Source organism: Balaenoptera musculus, chromosome 4 (genome assembly GCF_009873245.2).
Source record: "Balaenoptera musculus isolate JJ_BM4_2016_0621 chromosome 4, mBalMus1.pri.v3, whole genome shotgun sequence".
Taxonomy (NCBI): Eukaryota; Metazoa; Chordata; class Mammalia; order Artiodactyla; family Balaenopteridae; genus Balaenoptera; species Balaenoptera musculus.
The window spans coordinates 26,503,869-26,526,234 of record NC_045788.1 but is presented as its reverse complement, the minus strand read 5'-3'; the positions used below and the strand labels follow the sequence as shown (position 1 = coordinate 26,526,234).

The window sequence follows — 22,366 nt, the reverse complement described above, 5'->3', positions numbered from 1 at the left end:
TTTTTTTTTAACTTTGGGTTTATTTATTTATTTATTTATTTATTTACGGCTGTGTTGGGTCTTCGTTTCTGCGCGAGGGCTTTCTCTAGTTGCGGCAAGTAGGGGCCACTCTTCATCGCGGTGCGCGGACCTCTCACTATCGTGGCCTCTCTTGTTGTGGAGCACAGGCTCCAGATGCGCAGGCTCAGTAATTGTGGCTCACGGGCCTAGTTGCTCCACGGCATGTGGGATCTTCCCAGACCAGGGCTTGAACCCGTGTCCCCTGCATTGGCAGGCAGATTCTCAACCACCGCGCCACCAGGGAAGCCCCCACCATGTCTGTATATTAATATATTCATATATTGGTGGACATTTAGGTTGTTTCCATATCCTGGCTATTGTAAATAATGCTGTGAACATAGGGGTGCATGTATCTTTATGAGTTAGTATTTTTGTTTACTTGGAAAAAATACCCAGAAGTGGAATTGCTGGATTATATGGTAGTTCTGTTTTTAGTTTTTTTGAGGGACCTCCATACTATTTTCCATAGTGGATGCACCAATTTACATTCCCATCAACATTGCATGAGGGTTCCCCTTTTTCCACATCCTCGCCAACACTTGTTATTTGTTGTTTTTTTTTGATAATAGCCGTTTTAACAGATGTGAGATGATATCTCATGTGTGGTTTTGATTTGCATTTCCCTGAGTGATTAATTATGTTGAGCATCTTTTCATGTGTTGGTTGGCCATTTGTATGTCTTCTTTGGTGAAATATCTAGTCAGGTCCTCCGCCCATATTTCATTGGGTTGTTTGTTTTTCTGATGTTGAGTTTTATGAGTTCTTTGTATGTTTTGGATATTAACCCCTTATTGGACATATCATTTGCAAATATCTTCTCCCATTCAGTGGGTGGCCTTTTTGTTTTGTTCATAGTAGTTTCCTTCACTGTGCAAAAGCTTTTTAGTTGGATTTAGTCCCATTTTTTAATTTTGCTTTTGTTTCCCTTGCCTGAGGAGACATATCTAAAAAATATTGCCAAGATCAGTGTTAAAGAGTATACTACCTATGTTTTCTTCTAGAAGTTTTATGGTTTCAAGTCTTACATTTAGGTCTTTAATCTTTTGTGAGTTTATTGTTGTATATGGTATGAGAAAGCAGTTTGATTCTTTTGCATGTAGCTATCCAGTTTTCCCAATACCATTTATTAAAGAGGCTGTCTTTTCTCATTGTATATTCTTGCCTTCTTTGTCATAGATTATTAACCATATAGGCATAGTTTTATTTCTGGGCTCTCTGTTTTGTTCCATTCATCTATGTATCTGTTTTTGTGCCAATACTATACTGTTTTGATTACTGTACCTTTGTAGTATAGTTTGAAATCAGGGAGCATGATACTTCCAGTTTTGTTCTTCTTTTTTCAAGATTGCTTTGGCTATTTGGCATCTTCTGTGGTTCCATATAAATTTTAGGATTATTTATTCTAGTTCTGTGAAAAATGTCATGGGTATTTTGATTGGAATTGCATTGAATGGAGATTGCTTTGGGTAGTATGGACATTTTCACAATATTAATTCTTCCAATCTGTGAGCATAGTTTATCTTTTCCTTTATTTGTGTCTTCTTCAGTTTCTTTCACCAATGTCTTATAATTTCCAGAGTACAAATCTTTTACCTCCTTGGTTAAATCTATTCCTAGGTATTTTATTCTTCTCGATGCAATTGTAAATGAAATTGTTTTTTAAATTTCTCTTTCTGATAGATCATTATTACTTTATAGGAATGCAACAGATTTCTGTATATTGTTTATATCTTGCAACTTTTCTGAATTCATTTAGTAGATCTAATAGTTTTTTTGTGGAGTATTTAGGGTTTTCTATCTATAGTATCATGCCATCTGCAAACAGTGGCACTTTTACTTCTTCCTTTCCAACTTGGATGACTTTTATTTCTTTATTTTGCCTGATTTCTCTGGCAATGACTTCCAAACTGTGTTGAATAAAAGTGGGGAGAGTGGGCATCCTTGTCTTCTTCCTGATCTTAGAGGAAATGCTTTCAGCTTTTCACCATTGAGTATGACAGTAGCTGTGGGTTTGTCATATGTGGCCTTTATGTTGAGGTATGTTTCCTCTATAACACTTTGTTGAGAGTTTTTGTTGTAAATGGATGTTGAATTTTGTCAGAAGTTTTTTCTGCATCTATTGAGATGATTATATGATTTTTATCCTTCTTTTTGTTAATGAGGTGTATCACATTGAGTGATTTGCATATCTTGAACCATTCTTGCATCCCTAGAGTAAATCTTACTTGATCATGATGTATGATCCTTTTAATGTATTATTGAATTTGGTTTGCTGATATTTTGTTGAAGATTTTTGCATCTATGTTCATCAGTAATAATCACCTATAATTTTCTTTTTGGTAGTGTCTTTGTTTGGTTTTGGTATTAGGGTAATGCTGGCCACATAGAATGACTTTGAAAGCATTCCTTCCTCTTCAGTTTTTTGAAATAGTTTGAGGAGAATAGGTATTAAGTCTTCTCTAAATGTTTGACAGAATTCACCTGTGAAAATGTCTGGTCATGGACTTTTATGTGTTGGGATTTTTTAGATGTTTGATTCAATTTCTAGTAATGAGTCTGTTTATATTTTTTATAACTTTCTGATCATTCTTGGAAGATTGTATAGGCCTACTTCATTTTATTGCACTTTGTTTTATTGCACTTCACAGATACTACGTTTTTTATAAATTGAAGGTTTGTAGCAACCATGTGTTGAGTAGTCTATCAGCACCATTTTTCCAACAGCATTTGCTCACTTCGTGTGTCTGTGTTACATTCTGGTAATTCTCATAATATTTCTAACTTTTTCATTATTGTTGTATTTGTTATGGTGATCTGTGACCAGTTAGCGGTTATGGCGATAAGTGATCTTTGATATTACTATGTAATTGTTTTGGGGTGTCATGAACCTCACCCATATAAAATGGCAAACTTTAATCGAATATTGAAATGATGACAAATCATTTAGAATATTACATAAATGTAGTTTTAAAGCAGAGACATGGTTTGAGAGGTTTACTCCAAATTTGAAAAGAGTTCTGCTGTGGGTGAAGTGCTATTAAACAACACTGCATGCTACAGAGAAATAATTTGTGAAAGGAAGAGTCAGTTGATGTGGCAGACTTCATTGTTGTCTTATTTAAAGACATTGCCACAGTCACCCCACCCTCCAGCAGCCACCACTCTGATCAGTCAGCAGCATCAGCGTTGAGGCAAGACCCGCAACCAGCAAAAAGATTATGACTTACTGAAGGCTCAGATGATGGTTTGCAATTTTTAGCAATAAAGTATTTTTTCAGTAAGGTATGTACATTGTTTTTTTTAGACACAATGCTATTGCACGCTTAATAGACTACACTATTGTGTAAACAAACCTGATATATGCACTGGGAAGCCAAAAAATTTCTGTGACTTGCTTTATTTCAATATACGTTTTATCGTGGTAGTTTGGAACTAAACCCATAATATCTCTGAGGTATGCCTGTATGTTTCTAGGAATTTATCCATTTCTTCTAGGTTGGCCAGTTTGTTGGCATATAATTGTTTGTAGTAATTTCTTATGGTCCTTTGTATTTCTGTGGTGTCCTTTTTAACTTCTCCTCCTTCATTTCTGGTTTTATTGATTTGGGCTCTCTTTTTTTTCCTGAGTGACTCTGGCTAAAGGTTTGTTGATTTTGTTTATTATTTCAAAGAACCAGCTCTTAGTTTCAGTGATGTTTTTCTTTTTTTTAGTATCTATTTAATTTATTTCCACTTTCAGTATTATTATTTCCTTCCTTCTACTAACTTTGGGTTTTGTTTGTTCTTTTTCTAGTTCCTGTAAGTGTAAGGTTAGATTGTTTATTGTTTTCTGGTTTCCTGAGATAGGCCAGCCTGTATCACTGTATATTTTCCTCTTAGAACTACTTTTGCTGCATCCCACAGATTTTGGATCCTTGTTTTTCCATTCTCACTTGGAGATATTTTTTTATTTCCTCATTGATATTTTCAGTCACCTATTGGTTGGTTACTAGTATATTGTTTAGCCTTCACATGTTTGTATTTTTTGCAGTTTTTTTTTTTCTTGTAGCTGGTTTCTAATCTCATGCCCTTGTGGTTGGAAAATATGCTTGATATGATTTCAGTCTTAAATTTATTGAGACTTGTTCTGTGGCCTAGCACATCATCTGTCCTGGGAAGTGTTTCATGTGCACTTGAAAAGAAAGTATATTTTGCTGCTTTGGGATGGAATATTCTATACAGATCTATTAAGTCCATGTTCATTGCAGCACTATTTACAATAGCCAGGACATGGAAGCAACCTAAGTGTCCGTTGACAGAAGAATGGATACAGAAGATGTGGCACATATATACAATGGAATATTACTCAGCCATAAAAGGAAACGAAATTGAGTTGTTTGTAGTGAGGTGGATGGACCTAGAGTCTGTCGTACAGAGTGAAGTAAGTCAGAAAGAGAAAAACAAATACCATATGCTAACACATATATATGGAATCTAAAAAAAAAATGGTTCTGAAGAACCTAGGGACAGGACAGGAATGAAGGTGCAGACGTAGAGAATGGACTTGAGGACATGGGTGGGGGAAGGGTAAACTGGGACGGAGTGAGAGGGTAGCACTGATATATATACACTACCAAATGTAAAATAGATAGCTAGTGGGAAGCAGCTGCATTGTACAGGGAGATCACCTCGGTGCTTTGTGACCACTTACAGGGGTGGGATAGGGAGGGTGGGAGGGAGATGCAAGAGGGAGGGGATATGGGGATATATGTATACATATAGCTGATTCACTTTGTTATACAGCAGAAACTAACACAACATTGTAAAGCAATTATACTCCAATAAAGATGTTAAAAAATAAAAAATTGAAAACATTAAAAAAAAAAGAAAGGTCCATATGGTCTAATGCGTCATTTAAGGCCAGTGTTTCCTTATTGATTTTCTATCTGGATGATCTGTCCACTGATGTAAGTGAGGTGTTAAGGTCTTCTACTATTATTGTGTTACTGTCAGTTCCTCCCTTTATGTTTGTTAGTATTTGCTTTATGTGTTTAGATACTCCTATGGGTGTGTGTATGTACGTGTGTGTGTTGTTCTGTCTTCTTGGTGGATTGATCCCTTTATCATTATGTAATATCTTTGTCTCTTTTTACAGTCTTTGTTTTAAAGTCTATTTTGTCTGATATAAGGATTGCTATCACCAATCTCTTTTCATGTCTGTTTGTATGGTATGGAATACCCTTTTCCATCCCCTCACTTTTAGTCTTTGTGTGACATTAGATGTGAAGTGAGTCTCTTGTAGGCAGCATGTATATGGATCTTGTTGTTTTTATCCATTCAGCCACCCTATTTTCTGGATTGGAACATGTATTCCATTCACATTTAAAGTAATTATTGATAGGTATGTACTTACTGCAATTTTGTTAGTTGTATTCTGGTTATTTTTGTTGTTCTTCTGTGTTCCTTTCTTCTCTTGTGATTTGGTTACTTTCTTTACAGTTAATGTTTGTATTACTTCCTCTTTATTTTTGTGTATCTAATATCAATTGGTTTATGGTTACCATGAGGTTCTTATGTAACAATCTATGTATATAGCAGTCTATTTTAAGTTGATCATTGTTTAAGTTAGAGTGTATTCTAAAAACACTACATTTTTACTCCCCTCTGCCATGTTTTATGTTTTTGATGTCATATTTTACATCTAAAAAATTTTATGTGTCCTTAAATAATTTTTGTAGATATATTTGATTTTACTATTTTTTTATTTTAATCTTCATACTAGCTATATAGTTGGTTGATCCATTACCTTTACTTTGTATTTGCCTTTACTGGTGGCATTTTTCTCTTGCATAATTTTCATATTTCTGGTTATGTTCTTGTCTCTTCTGCTTAAAGAAGTCCTTTTAACATTTCTTAAAAGGTTGGTTTAGTGGTGATGAACTCGTTTACTTTTTGCTTGTCTGGTAAACTCTTTATCTCTCCTTCAATTCTGAACATTAACTTTGCCAGCTAGAGGTTCTTGGTTGTGTTTTTCCTTTCAGTTCTTTGAATATGTCATGCCACTACCTTTTGGCCTGCAAGTTTTCTGCTGAAAAATCAGCTGATAAACTCACTGGTTCTACCTTGTATGTGTCAAGTTGTTTTTCTCTTGCTGCCCTTAATACTCTCTTTATCTTTAACTTCTGACATTTTAATGATAGTGTATATGTGAAGATCCCCTTGGGTTCACCTTTTAGGAATTCTCTGGGATTCATGGACTCAAATGTATTTCCTTCACCAGTTTAGGGGAATTTTCATCTATTGTTTCTTCAAATAGGTTTTCTGTCCCTTTCTTTCTCCTCCTTCTGGGACCCCTATAATGCAAATGTTAGAATGCTTATTGTTATCCCAGAGGTTCCTTAAACTGTCCTCATTTTTTAAAATTCTTTTTTCTTTTTTGCTATTTTGATTGGGTGATTTCCATTAGCCTGTCCTCCAGATTGCTGATCCTTTCCTCTGCATCATCTAATCTGCTGGTGGTTCCCTCTAGTTTCTTGTTTTTCTCTATTTTGTTTAGTTTTTTCTGAGGTTTTTGTCTTGTTCTTTCATTTGGAACATATTCCTTTGTCTCCTCACTTTACCTAATTCTCTGTGTTTGTTTCTATGTATTAGGTAGATCAGCTATATCTCCTGGTCTTCAAAGAATGGCTTTGTGTAGAAGGTGTTCTGTGGGGCCCAGTGGTGTGGTCCTTCCTGGTCACCCGCACCAGGTGCTCCAGGAATGTCCTCTGTGTGGGCTGTGTGCATCCTCCTGTTGTGGCTGGGCTGCAGTTGCTGTGGGTGCACTAGTGTATGGGGCTGGTCCCCAGTACAACTGGCTATAAGGCCTGGCCACAACTGTTGTGGGCACTCTGGTGTACTGGGTTGGCCAATGGGATGGGACCCTCTTTGAGGAGATGTTGGTGCCGACCAAGGGCACCTGCTGGGACTGGCAGGGTGAAGGGCTGCTTTAGTGGGGCTCTGGTGCTGGATGAGGGTGCTTGTTGGGACTGGCAAGGTAGGGGGCCACTTTAGAGGAATGCTGGCTGTGTCAGGTCCATGGGCAAACCGGGGTGGGGCAAATGGTACTATTAAGTTTGATGGAGAGAGTCAGAAATGTCACCTGCTAGTGCCAGGTTGCTAGGTAGAAGGTGAGCCAAATAAAAACAAAACAAATAAAAACACTGGCATCTGCCAGCCCCTTATACCCAGAGAAAGTTGCAACAGATCCCTGCCCCTCAAGCACATGCCCTAAAATTAGTAAATGAATTTCTTTCTTATATCACCCAGGCACTTTTCTAACTGCTGCCTCTGCACTGGGACTTGGAAAGAGTGAATCTGTGCATGTGCCCTTTAAGAGCAGAGTCTCAGTTTCCTACGGCCCTTCTGCTCTCCTGCGCGTAAACCCCAATGGTTTTTTTTTTTTTTTTTTTTTTTTCTGATTAACTCCAAAGCTTGGGATGGGACCCAAGCCTGGGTATTCTTCTTTTTTTTTTTTTTAATTAATTAATTTATTTATTTATTTATTTATTTTTGGCTGTATTGGGTCTTAGTTTCTGTGCGAGGGCTTTCTCTAGTTGCGGCAAGCGGGGGCCACTCTTCATCGCGGTGCGCGGGCCTCTCACTATCGTGGCCTCTCTTGTTGCGGAGCACAGGCTCCAGACGCGCAGGCTCAGTAGTTGTGGCTCACGGGCCTAGTTGCTCCGTGGCATGTGGGATCTTCCCAGACCAGGGCTCGAACCCGTGTCCCCTGCATTAGCAGGCAGATTCTCAACCACTGCACCACCAGGGAAGCCCAACCCCAATGGTTTTAAAGCCAGATGTTATGGGGGCTCATCTTTCTGGTGCAGGTCTCCCAGGAAGGGGAGCCCAAGGTGGGGCTTGGACCCTTCACTCCTTGGGGAAGACCTCTGGGGCTGTGATACCCCTCCCACTGTGGGTTCCTTCACTGGCTACATGGGTTCTGATTAGACTGCATCTCTGCCCTTCCTACCTGTCTCATTGTAGGTGTTTCTTTTTATCTTCAGTTGTGGAAAGTATTTTCTTCTAGTCTTCAGGTCATTCTCAGAGACGGTTCTCTATCTGTAGTTGTAATTTTGGTGTATCTCTGGGAGGAGGTGAGCCCAGGGTCTTCCTTCTCTGCTGTCTTGTTCTACCCCCACTTTAGTTTATTATTGATACGATTTGTGAGGTTGTTCTAATTAGGACTTGTTCTAGATCTGTTTTAATCTGCAGGCTTTCTTTTCTTCATGTTGGTGCCCTTGAATCACTGCCCAGAAGTCTGGGTCATAGTGGGTAACATAGTTTCCCAAAAGAGTTTAGTGCCTTTTGGTGATAAAGTATATACAATATTTGTTTTGTGTGGTGATGGCTGGTAGGAGGTCACACTGGCACTGCCCCATTCACTGTACACACTGGCACTGCCCCATTCACTGTGCACTGTATTAGTAGAATTATTAAGGGGATATCCTAATGCAGAAAACATGCTTTGAAGTTGGAGGTTTATAGAATGAAAGCACATTGATGGGAGAGGCTTACTTTTTTTCTTTTTTTTGAGAAGGGTCTTTTAATTAATTAATTAATTAATTATTTAATGGCTGCGTTGGGTCTTCGTCGCTGCATGCAGGCTTCCTCTAGTTGCGGTGAGTGGGGGCTACTCTTCGTTGTGCTGCGCGGGCTTCTCATTGCGGTGACTTCTCTTGCTGTGGTTGTGGAACACGGGCTCTAGGTGTGAGGGCTCAGTAGTTGTGGCACGTGGGCTCAGTAGTTGTGGCTCGCAGGCTTAGTTGCTCTGCAGCATGTGGGATCTTCCCGGACCAGGGATTGAACCCCTGTCCCCTGCATTGGCGGGTGGATTCTTAACCACTGCACCACCAGGGAAGTCCAAGGTTTACTTTTGTTAATACAGTTTTCCTTCTTTTGCTAGATTCTCGTGAATTATTTTGGAAACTATGTACCTAATGCATGGACACAAGACAGTGGCTGCACTCTTTGTGAAGTGGATACAATTGACTTGTCTGCAGTAGATGTAAGTGGAATTGACTCTGTGTGAAACGTAGTAATAAAAAGTAGTGAGGTGGATGGACCTAGAGTCTGTCATACAGAGTGAAGTAAGTGAAAAAGAGAAAAACAAATACCGTATGCTAACACATATATATGGGATCTAAAAAAAAAAAAATGGTACTGATGAATCTAGTAGCAGGGCAGCAATAAAGACGTAGACATAGAGAATGGACTTGAGGACACAGTGGGGGCAGAGGGAAGCTGGGGCGAAGTGAGAGTAGCATCGACATATATACACTACCGAATGTAAAATAGATAGCTGGTGGGAAGCAGCAGCATAGCACAGGGAGATCAGCTCGGTGCTTTGAGATGACCTAGAGAGATGGGACAGGGAGGGTGAGAGGGAGGCTCAAGAGGAAGGGAATATGGAGATACATGTATGCATATGGCTGATTCACTTTGTTGTGCAACAGAAACTAACACAGTATTGTGAAGCAATTATACTCTAATAAAGATCTATTAAAAAAAAGTACATTGTTATGAAATACAATAATTTGTGAAAGAAAAAAAGCACATTATTCTATAGTATTGATAATATGGTAGATAATGGATTTAAAAAGCTAAAACATGATGACTCCGAAAATTGCTGGATTTGTGTATTTCCAGCAAAACCAGTTAATAATTGACCCCAGTGAAAAGGGCTTGGTTGTTAATACTTACTAGCTGGCTATGATTGGGTGCTCTTGTTTTATTTTAGTCTGGTAACTTGGTCAAAGTGTTGAGGTACAATGTTTCATTATTTATATGGACTAATTTTATCTGTGCTTGATTTTCAAATTTGATGATTTTAAAATAATATATTATTGTATAACTAAGGACTGTTTTAATATTTTATAGATAGTAACTTATATTAATTTCACAAATCCCTTAAGTAGGTAGTACTGTTGACTGAGTTTTACAGATGAGAAAACTGAGGTATATATACGTTCAGTGACTTGCTTAAGGCATGTGACTTTTTTTAAGTGTTGGGGGTGGGATTTAAATTTAGGCAGTCTGGCTCCAGATCCTATAATCTTGATCACTGTGCAATTTCGCTTGGATTGATGTACATATTATATGCCAGACACAGTGCTACTTATACATGTGTTTCATAGGGAATTATAGCTATGGTTTAACGTTTATACGTTGAGAGTAAATGAGCAACTGGAAGTAATTATTATGTGTCTATTAAACATTTTATGCATCCTTCTCTCATCAACCAGAACAGTTTTAGGATATCCTGTAGTAACATTTTTCTTCCAAAAAATTTCTCTTGTAACTTGGAAGACGATTATGTGTATGAACAATTGAATTCTAGGGATGATTTTGTCATTAAGGCTGATTCTTTCCTTCATTCACCATAGGTTTACTGAGTATCTACAGCATGCCAGATAAGTATAGACAGAAATAAAATTCACCTTAATATAGTTCTGGTGACTCCTGTTCCCATGCAAATACAAAAATACTCTCACTGTAAAACACTCAGGCTTCTGAATTAAATAGTTTCTGTTCTATTCTGAAAAGGAGGATAAAGAGTAACTTGTCCACATTTAGGACCTTCTGAATATAACCCTGTTTTACTTGAAAATAAGACTTTTTGGCCAGTCTCTCAAATAACAGACTGCATGTTTCCTATCTGGAAAGAAAGCCAGAAACTTTCTGACTGAAGCTTCATCATGAAGATGTTTAAAAATTCATCCTGATCTTTTCTGCAAAGTCTTCTGGAGGGAGAGTTAAAGCTTTTTATCTGTTTAGTATCCTTTTACATAAACTTTCTGGTGCAAAGATTGAAAAATATTCATATTATAGTTTTTTATCTTTATTTTTTGCATATAGGTGAAAATCACCTAATTCTTAAGCTAAGCTTTTTTGTCTTATAGACTGTTAGAAAGGAAAACCATTTTATTATGCAAAATAAATTTCTTATGTGTTTTATATGTGTAGTAATTACACAACAGAGATATAAAAATTAAAATTATGTGGATAGTTAAGATCTAGGGCTACCATGTACTTAGGTGTGGGCCATAGGCAAGTTTCTTTATATGTAAAAATGATAATGGCTATCTCAGAGGATTGGTAGAAGGGTTAAATGAAATTATATAGATGTATATAGAATGATATTTTATATGTATAAATTATATATATGAGGTGCTAAGCCTTGATAATAGCTAACTGTTGTACTCTTATTATCATTAGTATATAAAAATGAGCTTAGATTGACAGTGGAGATGTAGCATGTTGAAGCCCAGTTCTTTACCTGCTAATTTATGTGTTCTGAGTTGCTTAACTCTTCTAAGTCCCATTTTCCTCATGTGTAAATTTGGGATAATAAATAACTTCTAAGGTTGTTACAAAATTTAAATGAAATGAATCACATCATTTGATAAGGCAGAGTTGTCATCTAGTTTTTACTCATTTTCCGTGTTAAATTGAGAACTCCTAGAAGGTAGATATTTTGTCTTTAGTTGTTTGTATTTGTTTATTGATTTAGCAATAAATATTTGGGTGACAATGAATTGGTAAGAAGGACAACAGTGTATGACTTGTACTCCAATGCAAACAAATAATGTTATTATCCAGATAACAGAGGAATATGTGAGGTATCATGTGTCAAAAGATAGGGGAGAGGTACCTAATTCAGCACTTAACATATATGGTACTTTAAAATATCTGTAATCTTTATTAAAAATTTTTTTCTTGCTCAGTAATGCACTGTATTTATTTATTTTTTTTACCTTTTGACCTCCTCCACCCATCTGTATGTAGTTTGTAATTTAAAAATCTATAATCTTTAAAGTCAGGCTTTAAGACACTGATTAAAAAAAGCATTATAAAGAAATCTTTCATATGGTTCTGGTAATAACACTATTACATGGCATTTACTTATGTTTCTGTCTTCCTCAATCATTTGTTAGTTTTCCAAACAAGGAATTTTCACTCCTTTTTAAAAATGTTTCTTATCACAAGGACGGACTAATAGTGGATATTTCAGAATTGTTCATACAATGAATGAAAGAAACTATTCTCTAAAACATACCCAAACAGAAATTAAGAAAATGTTAAAAATCGATACAAGATAAAATACATTAGTGAAAGAAAGTAGCTTTCCTTATATATAATATAATGATGAAGCAAAATAAAGTACTATCAATAAAATGAGATTAAAGGTTCAAGGATAGAAATAAAGTCTCAAGTCCTCTGTGATTGTTTTCTTTGAGCTACAAATTAACCACTAAACTTCCAAACCATGGAAACAAACATGGAAGCACAATTAGCATTCTGGCTTCATAGATGAAGCTGTCAAATAGATTCAGATCTGAAGGAAGTTTCTTTTAGGACTATCTTAAAGGAAGCGTTAAATAGTAGAGCAGGCAATAACCTTAATTAGAGTATCCCTATGTTATACGATAGTGAGTTTCCTCTTCAACCTAAATCATAATATCAAGATGTGATTCAGTAAAATCACTTTGGTGGGGTCCACAAAAATGTATTAGAGAATTGTCATGAGGCAATCAAATTTAGAAGGTTAAGTTGTACCGATATTCTAGTATGTTTTATGTTGTATTGATTAAAACTTGAATAGAATTTAAAGTAAAACCATGCTAATTCTAATTTGCTTTTATGTTTGCCACAAAACAAAGGTTCACCCAAATGTAACAATAGGTGTTTTTATTGAGCAACCAACCCCTTTCCTACCTCGATTTCTGGACATATTGTTGACACTGGATTACCCAAAAGAAGCCGTTAAACTCTTTATCCATAACAAAGTAAGTATTTGAGAAGTGAATATTTTATGGGAAAACTATTTTGATCTTATTTGGAACTATTTGTTACTATTTAGTCATGTCTAAAAAAAAAATTAAAAATTTGAGTTAAATTCAGTGGGGGATTTTTGAAGTCATTACTACTCTGCGTATTTAGGACCTAAGGATTTTAAAGTTTAGAAACTAGTATCATACTATTGGGATGAGACACATGAAACTCTCAATTTTTTGTAGATCAAAAATGGTTGAATATCAGCCATTTTTATATGTTCAACTTAATGTATAATGAAGAGATGTCAAAGGGCCTCTAGTCCTTTGCCTTTGGGTTAGTTCTGGTACTTTCTTTTATAGAACCGATCATTAAATTGTTTGCAGCTAATGATAATACCCAACATCAGAACTTGAAATATCTTCCATAAACAGTATTGTTTTGATTAATTACACAATGGCATGCTCTTCCTCTAAAGATTTTGATACTGTCATTTCCTTCAAAAATATTCAGAACCTCCCAAATACCTCCTACGTATAGTCTAAATTTAAAGACATTTTTCCTCAATATTTTTCAATTTTGCTTGTCTCTTCCCTGTTAAAACAGTTGGCATTTATTATCACCTAGAAAAACTCAATAGCTGTGAAGTATGCTCTTTTCTCTCTTTTGTCCTAATACTTTTTTGTTTAAGATTGTTCTTTCTTCCTGATGTACATATCAGCTAATCATTTGCCTTTTCCAGAGACTATTTTATATTTGCAGAAAACCACCTCACATAAGTTTAAAGGGGTGAATGTATTGAGCATTGGCTCTGTAAAATGCATTGTAATACATGTACGTACATTAAAGTATTTTGTTTTTATGTATTGTGTCTTTTATTTATATTTTTCCTCCTTTCATAGGACCTAAAACCTCTTGATAGCAGGAGTTTTTATCTTCTTTTATTTAAAATTATGCAGCTTTCGTATGATAAGTAGTTTTAACAAGCTGTGAAAAGCTTTCAAAAATACTTAGTGAGACATGATACATAAAGAGCTCTGAAATGCTCTAATGATGGAGATAGATAACCTTATCTAAATTTTAGCACAGTTAGATAACCTTATCTAAATTTTAGCACAGTTGAATCACACTAATTTGATGACTTTTCATGTTGATTATTTTCTCATCATATTTTCTTATCAATAAAATTTTAACTTTCCCTTCTTTTTGTAAAAGACACAACTTTTTATGTGACCATTTTCTCTCTGCTTAAAATAATATTGTAATATTTATTTTATAAAAAAGATTATAACAGGTTAATCTGTTAGGTTTAATAGATATTTTTTTATGGATATTTTACAAAACATGTCTAAGATTCTCAGGGCACAAGCCATTTTCCCTCTCAAGTCAGAAATAAATATTTTATAGCACTCAGGATTTAAATATTAATGCAAGGACTAGGAGTAGATGTTAAAAGAATTTTGAAGTATCTTTTTTTAAAAAAAATTGATATGTATGTATTTTAGATTCTACATGTGATATTTAGATGATATTTCAATATAATATGCTTAATATAGTTATCACTTTGCCTGTAGTGAGTGAATATGTGAATGGTGGAATTCACAAATTTTGAATGTGAATCATCCCTACATATGAATACTTTAGTCATCTTGTTGTGTTTTATCTCACTACTTTTCTCCTTTTTTTTAAACTAATTTTCAATTTTTAAAATATGTTACAGGAAGTTTATCATGAAAAGGACATCAAGGTGTTTTTTGATAAAGCTAAACATGAAATCACTACTATGAAAATAGTAGGACCGGAAGAAAATCTAAGTCAAGCCGAAGCCAGAAACATGGGAATGTATGTTTTAGCAAATTTAAATTCAACCAGTATCTACTAAAGAAACTTAAAAAAGAAAGACAACTTTTCTTCAAAATTAGTGTCCTAAACTTGGATGTCTCAACTGTGTGTGTGCGTGTGTGTCTGTGTGTGTTTGTGCCCACACATGAGCATACCTCTGCTGTTCGAACTATATCTATGTTTGTGTGTATTTATGTCTAAAGGGCCATGAAAGTTATTTACGTTTTTCTTTTAATGGCTAAGAGTCAATATATTTAATCAGACTATTAACTGAACTTCAGATCAAGATTTAAATCCCCAGACAGATGAGTAGTGTGACTGATGTAGCAGTGATTTAAATATACATTATCTGAAGCTTTTGTGTGGCAGAAATGTGTGTTTCAGATATTCTAGTTACCTATTGACCTAAATAGTACTATAACCACAGAAGAAATATTTTAGGTCCTTTGTTTAGCCCCTTTAATACTTCAGACAGATTACTAATAAAATTCTGGTAATAGCAAAAACGATCACTTATTCAGTGAATGTTAATTGAATATGCCCATCAGTGGGTTAAAAGCTGGTAATGAAAAGGTAAGACTCAGTGATTTCTCAGCAGGAGATGTTCTTGTCTTGTGCTGTGGAAGCTTCAGGCCCAAAGTGATGGACAGTGCCTATTATGGGGGTAAAGGGACAGGCAGGAAAACGGGCCTTAGAAAAACCAAACAGATGTTATTACTAATGGTTCCATAACTTCATCATTGGAGAGTACCTTGGGTCCACATTTAGAACTTACTTTCTCTATTTAAAAAATTTTTGTATGTGCTCTGTTGTATCTGGCTTTGCCTTAGCACAGTGTTTTTTAATTCACTCATGTCATTACAATTATCAGCAGCTCATTCCTTTTCATTGCTGACTAGTATTTTATCATATGAATATACTGCAAGTGGTTTACACACGCCCCTGGTGATAGACATTGGGCTATGTCCAGTTTGGGGCCATTATGAATAAGGCTGCTAATGAAGATTCTTTATTAGAAGTGTGAATATGTGTGTTGTGTGTATGTGTGTGTGTGTGTGTACATATGCTTTAGTATATTTTGGGAAAATACCAAGGAGTGGACTAACTAGGTCATAGGGTTAGGATAGATGTATGTTTATAAGAAACAGCTGAATAGTGCAAAATGGTTGTACATTTTACACTTGTAACAGCAAGGTAATAGAGCTCCAGCTGCTGCACATGTTTGTCAGCATTTGATATTGCCCATCTTTTTTATTTTAGCCACCCTACTGGGTATGAAAAGGTATCTTACTGTGGTTAGGTATCTAAAGGTATCTAAATCTTTTGTGCATCTTTGTTTACATTGGGTTATCTTGTTGTGTATTTGTAGGAATTCTTTATATATTTTGTATACAAAATCTATCTATCTATCTACCTATCGATCTAAACTCTATCTCTATCTCTATCTATAATGTTTTGTGAATATTTGTTCCATTCTATGGCTTGATTTTTTGCTTTTTAAATATTGCCTTTTAATGAGAAGAAATTTTAATTTTAATAAAATTCTATTTCATCTTTTTCTTTTATGCTTTGTGCTTTGGGGTTTATTTTCTGTTTAAGAAATCTTTCTTATTCCAGTGTCATGAAGACATTCTTTGGAATTTTTCTTTCATAAGCTTTATCATTCTAGCATTTATGTTTAAGATGTTTCAATCTGCAATTCATCTTGAATACATTTTTATGTTTGGAGTGAAGTAGGGGTCAACTTTTATTCTTTGCAAATGAAATTCCAGTTGTTTCAATGCTCCTTTTTAATTTAAGGCTTTTCTTTTCCTGCTTAATTGACTTGGCCTTGGTCAAAAATCAGATAACTGAGTATTTATGAGTGATTGTGAGCTCTCAATTCTGTTTTGTTGCTCTAAGATCAGTGCTACACTTTATTACTAGGGATTTATATTAATCTTGAAATCATGCGGTATACATTTTAAAATTTTTTTCCAAGATAATTTGAGCTGTTTTTAAAAAAGTTATTTGATTTTCATTTTTATTGAGGTATAATTGACATATAATGTTAGTTTGAGGTATACAACACAGCTTCAATATTTGTATACATTGTGAAATGATCACCACAATAAGTCTAGTTACCATCTGTCACCGTGCATAGTTACAGTATTTTAAAAAAATTTCCTCTAATTGTTTTGCACAATTTTAACAAACTTTCCTGTCTGGTGTCCTGCTTGACAGTTGCTTAGAAACAAATGTGTCATGGAGGTAAACACTGACAGTAGCAGAAAGTGATAACTCGGATCAGCAGTGAGGGAGGAGAGCTCAGAAAGAGAGAGCTCCAAATGCAGAAACCGTAAGACTTGGAAGCCTATCATGTATCACAAGTAGTTCATTCCTTCGCGTTCCTGATAACGCTCCAGACTCTACCAAGAAAGCATGCATCACAATCCGTGTCCCCGGATAAGGAGCAGGGCAATGACCATCTTAGAAAGAATTCCACGCAAATCAAGTTTAAAAAGTATTAACACCTAAAGAGTTATACACCTGTATTTCCAAGATTCAATTAAAACTGAGTTGTTGGATATACAGGATTTTACACTGTGAATGTGTGTTTGTGTGTCTGTGTGCAGAAAACATTTTGATTTGTGAAAAAAATTTGTTGATAAATACATTGATATAAATTATGTTCCCTTTTTAGAGAGAATTAAATGCTGAATTATAAATTGCCCTTCTGACTGGATGTTTTATGCTTTGAAGTATTTAGTGGCTTGAAAATATATTTCACTTGCCCTAAAATTTTTAGTTTCACTCTACCCGTGAACATCTGTGTTGATCAACTGACCATTTTGAAATTTAAGATAATATTTATCCTTTTGGATACAGTCTTACTATTTTGATTAGAAAAGTATTTTAGAGAAACCTTATTTTGCTTATGAGCTTTATGTTAACATTTTTCAACTAGCAAATCTTTATTTTATTTAATGCATATTTTATTTCTTTTTCAATGACAGGGATTTTTGCCGTCAGGATGAAAACTGTGATTATTACTTTAGTGTGGATGCAGATGTTGTTTTGACAAATCCAAGGACTTTAAAAATTTTGATTGAACAAAACAGGTACTATATATGATTCAATGGCAATTCATGTTTAAAATTATAATTATTTTCTGTATCTACGTGGACATGCTATAATTACTTGTCTGTGTTTAGCAAATTGAGGGAACTCACAAGAAATTATTTTCTACACCTTATAAACTTTCAATTCTAAGTAATTAGTTTTCTTTTAAAGAAGTCAAATAGAAAACAACCTGATGAAAATTTCAAAATATTCAATATTAGTTACAATCACAAATTTGATGTTTATCAATTATATTTGGCCTATTTTTCTATTTAAAGCTAGATGAAATTGTGATCTATCTAAAAATAGAATTGTCTTATTTTCCACAGATATTTTTAAAGTAGAATTTCATAAAACTTCAGACCTAAAAAGTTATTACAGAGTTGGAAGTTCTTAGAATATGAAAGAAATTTCAGAGGTACATATTATTCCACAGCCTGACCTGTGATTTTGTTTAGTACTGAACTAATTATCTCTAGGCAGTACCTGTTTTCATTTAACTGAATTGAAATGGGTAAAAGGCACCATCTATACCACCTTATAATGATATTAATCTTCATTTACTACTACTGCTGCTACTACTATGAATACTCTCACTAATACCCCACCTTTAGTGAGTGCTTATTAAGTACCAGGTATTACTCTGTGTATGTTCACATATATTATTAACACAATCATTTCTCTTAACAAATGGAATGGTTAGCAATGAAACGTTTGAATTACTGTTTTCATTTTTCTGAATAAAATAGGTAAGAAGTCTATTATACTCTACTAATCCATCGTTTGTGTAATTTGTCAATTTGAGAATTCAGTTATTATTTCAAAAGCTAAAACCTCTCAGTATTAATCTTCTAATACCATACTGAAAACATTGAGGTACACAGAAGATGGATTTTGATTTTCTTTTTTTTTGGCTTAACATAGAAAAGGTTTATTTATTTATTTATTTATTTTTATTGCATATGATTTATATGGAGGAAGATACAATAATTTCTAGAAAGACAAAGAAAAATCATGAAAAACATATTACATAACAAAAAAGAAATACATAGATATTAATGAAAACTGGGGTATGTGGCAAGTATCAAAGCATAATGAATTTACTAACAAATGACATTCTGTACCATACATGCAATATTATGAAAGTGAATTTTGCCCACTCTATTTTAGTGAATACTATTAACCAAAAAACATGATCGAAGGTGATTTTGAATGAATTCCTAGCCAATACATACAGACAGAGAAGATATATCAGTAAAAATGCATAACAAGCAACAAAATGCAATAAATGTGAATGTATAGGTAACCACAATATATATAGACAAGTATTTCAATGAAAACTGGTACAAAGCAGACAGCAAAATAATAAGTGTAAAAGAATTTCATTATTGTGCTCATTCATATTTTTACCCAGCAAGTAACAGGTATTAAGCCTAGTAGAAATATATATTTCAATGAATATAACTATATAATAAGCAGAAAGGAAGCTTAAAAAGTATGAAGAAGGTTTTTTTTTTTTCACACACACACACACTGTATTTTATTTTTACAAGAGATAAATAGACTGACACCAAGCATTGTACATGGATGACCACAACAAAAGCAACAATGATTGCAATTACCAAACACGAAACACACTCATACTGTGTCATAATATTGACATTCAGTCCAGTAATCCTCCACTGTAACAGCTCCTTTACTTTGCAGTGAAAATTGATTTGTATATTCTTTGCCTCTGAGTCCTTGTGGGATTTTTTTTTTTAATTCAAACAGAAAGTCACAAAAATTATAATCATCCTCATCAGTTCACTCAGTCCCATGTAATTAATTTTTTTTTTATCTTGATCTTTTGTTAGCACTTTTATGAGTTCATCAGTTTTTCATTAGAGTTCTGAAAATGCTTATTCATTCAGTTCAGCAGTACAGTTACCAGAAACCTGTACTTGTCAGAGTCTTTCTATGAATTCCTTGAAGATGAACCCCTTTTATAGGAACATATTTGCAAAAGCATCAGAGTACACCCAGAACTGTCTGTAAATGACAAAAGACTTAAAAATGACCACAGTTAAAGATTTGATGAAAGTTCATAATGGTGCAATTGACAAGGAAATTTAGTTATTTCTGAGATATACATTTTAAAGTAATAACTAGAATTATGACTTATTACACCAGAACATATAAGATTTTTAGAAATTTCACGTAATGTCTGAAACATTTATATTAACATATTTCCATACAAATAACCCAATGAAAGTTTAGTATTAGTTGTTTTGTTTGTTTGTTTTTTTATACTGCAGGTCCTTATTAGTCATCAATTTTATACACATCAGTGTATACATGTCAATCCCAATCACCCAATTCAGCACACCACCATCCCCACCCCACCGCAGTTTTCCCGCCTTGGTGTCCATATGTCTGTTCTCTACATCTGTGTCTCACCTTCTGCCCTGCAAACCGGCTCATCTGTACCATTTTTCTAGTTTCCACATACATGTGTTAGTATACGATATTTGTTTGTCTCTTTTTGACTTACTTCACTCTGTATGACAGTCTCTAGATCCATCCACGTCTCAACAAATGACTCAATTTCGTTCCTTTTTATGGCTGAGTAATATTCCATTGTATATATGTACCACATCTTCTTTATCCATTCGTCTGTCAATGGGCATTTAGGTTGCTTCCATGACCTGGCTATTGTAAGTAGTGCTGCAATGAACATTGGGGTGCATGTGTCTTTTTGAATTATGGTTTTCTCTGGGTATACGCCCAGTAGTGGGATTGCTGGATCATATGGTAATTCTATTTTTAGTTTTTTAAGGAACCTCCATACTGTTCTCCATAGTGGCTGTATCAATTTACATTCCCACCAACAGTGCAGGAGGGTTCCCTTTTCTCCACACCCTCTCCAGCATTTGTTGTTTGTAGATTTTCTGATGATGCCCATTCTAACTGGTGTGAGGTGATACCTCATTGTAGTTTTGATTTGCATTTCTCTAATAATTAGTGATGTTGATCATCTTTTCATGTGCTTCTTGGCCATCTGTATGTTTTCTTTGGAGAAATGTATATTTAGGTCTTCTGCCCATTTTTGGATTGGGTTGTTTGTTTCTTTAATATTGAGCTGAATGAGCTGTTTATATATTTTGGAGATTAATCCTTTGTCCGTTGATTCGTTTGCAAATATTTTCTGCCATTCTGAGGGTTGTCTTTTCGTCTTGTTCATGGTTTCCTTTGCTGTGCAAAAGCTCTGAAGTTTCATTAGGTCCCATTTGTTTATTTTTGTTTTTATTTCCATTACTCTAGGAGGTGGATCAAAAAAGATCTTGCTGTGATTGATGTCAAAGAGTGTTCTTCCTATGTTTTCCTCTAAGAGTTTTATAGTGTCCGGTCTTACATTTAGGTCTCAAATCCATTTTGAGTTTATTTTTGTGTATGGTGTTAGGGAGTGTTCTAATTTCATTCTTTTACATGTAACTGTCCAGTTTTCCCAGCACCACTTATTGAAGAGACTGTCTTTTCTCCATTGTATATCTTTGCCTCCTTTGTCATAGATTAGTTGACCATAGGTGCGTGGGTTTATCTCTGGGCTTTCTATCTTGTTCCATTGATCTATGTTTCTGTCTTTGTGCCACTACCATATTGTCTTGATTACTGTAGCTTTGTAGTATAGTCTGAAGTCAGGGAGTCTGATTCCTCCAGCTCCGTTTTTTTCCCTCAGGACTGCTTTGGCTATTCGGGGTCTTTTGTGTCTCCATACAAATTTTAAGATGATTTGTTCTAGTTCCGTAAAAAATGACATTGGTAATTTGATAGGGATTGCATTGATTCTGTAGATTGCTTTGGGTAGTATAGTCATTTTCACAATATTGATTCTTCCAATCCAAGAACATGGTATATCTCTCCACCTGTTGGTATCATCTTTAATTTCTTTCATCAGTGTCTTATAGTTTTCTGCATACAGGTCTTTTGTCTCCCTAGGTAGGTTTATTCCTAGGTATTTTATTCTTTTTGTTGCAATGGTAAATGGGAGTGTTTCAATAATTTCTCTTTCAGATTTTTCATCATTAGTGTATAGGAATGCAAGAGATTTCTGTGCATTAATTTTGTATCCTGCAGCTTTCCCAAATTCATTGATTAGCTCTAGTAGTTTTCTGGTGACATCTTTAGGATTCCCTATGTATAATATCATGTCATCTGCAAACAGTGACAGTTTTACTTCTTCTTTTCCAATTTGTATTCCTTTTATTTCTTTTTCTTCTCTGATTGCCGTGGCTAGAACTTCCAAAACTATGTTGAATAATAGTGGTGAGAGTGGACACCCTTATCTCGTTCCTGATCTTAGAGGAAATACTTCCAGTTTTTCACCATTGAGAATGATGTTTGCCATGGGTTTGTTGTATATGGCCTTTATTATGTTGAGGTAGGTTCCCTCTATGCCCACTTTCTGGAGAGTTTTTATCATAAATCGGTGTTGAATTTTGTCAAAAGCTTTTTCTGCATCTATTGAGATGATCATATGGTTTTTATTCTTCAATTTGTTAATATGGTGTATCACATTGATTGATTTGCA

The 22,366-nt window shown here is 34.8% G+C and overlaps 1 protein-coding gene across 1 annotated transcript in view; it reads left to right on the top strand.

Moving 5' to 3' along the window:
* The window catches only part of PLOD2 (procollagen-lysine,2-oxoglutarate 5-dioxygenase 2), a 107,739-nt gene that overhangs the window by 68,327 nt on the left and 17,046 nt on the right, over positions 1–22,366 (top strand). The window contains exons 8-11 of the mRNA XM_036850206.1: positions 8,984–9,085; positions 12,741–12,866; positions 14,573–14,694; positions 17,691–17,795. Of these exons, the coding sequence (XP_036706101.1) occupies positions 8,984–9,085; positions 12,741–12,866; positions 14,573–14,694; positions 17,691–17,795 (455 nt within the window). The remainder of the gene's footprint in view (positions 1–8,983; positions 9,086–12,740; positions 12,867–14,572; positions 14,695–17,690; positions 17,796–22,366) is intronic.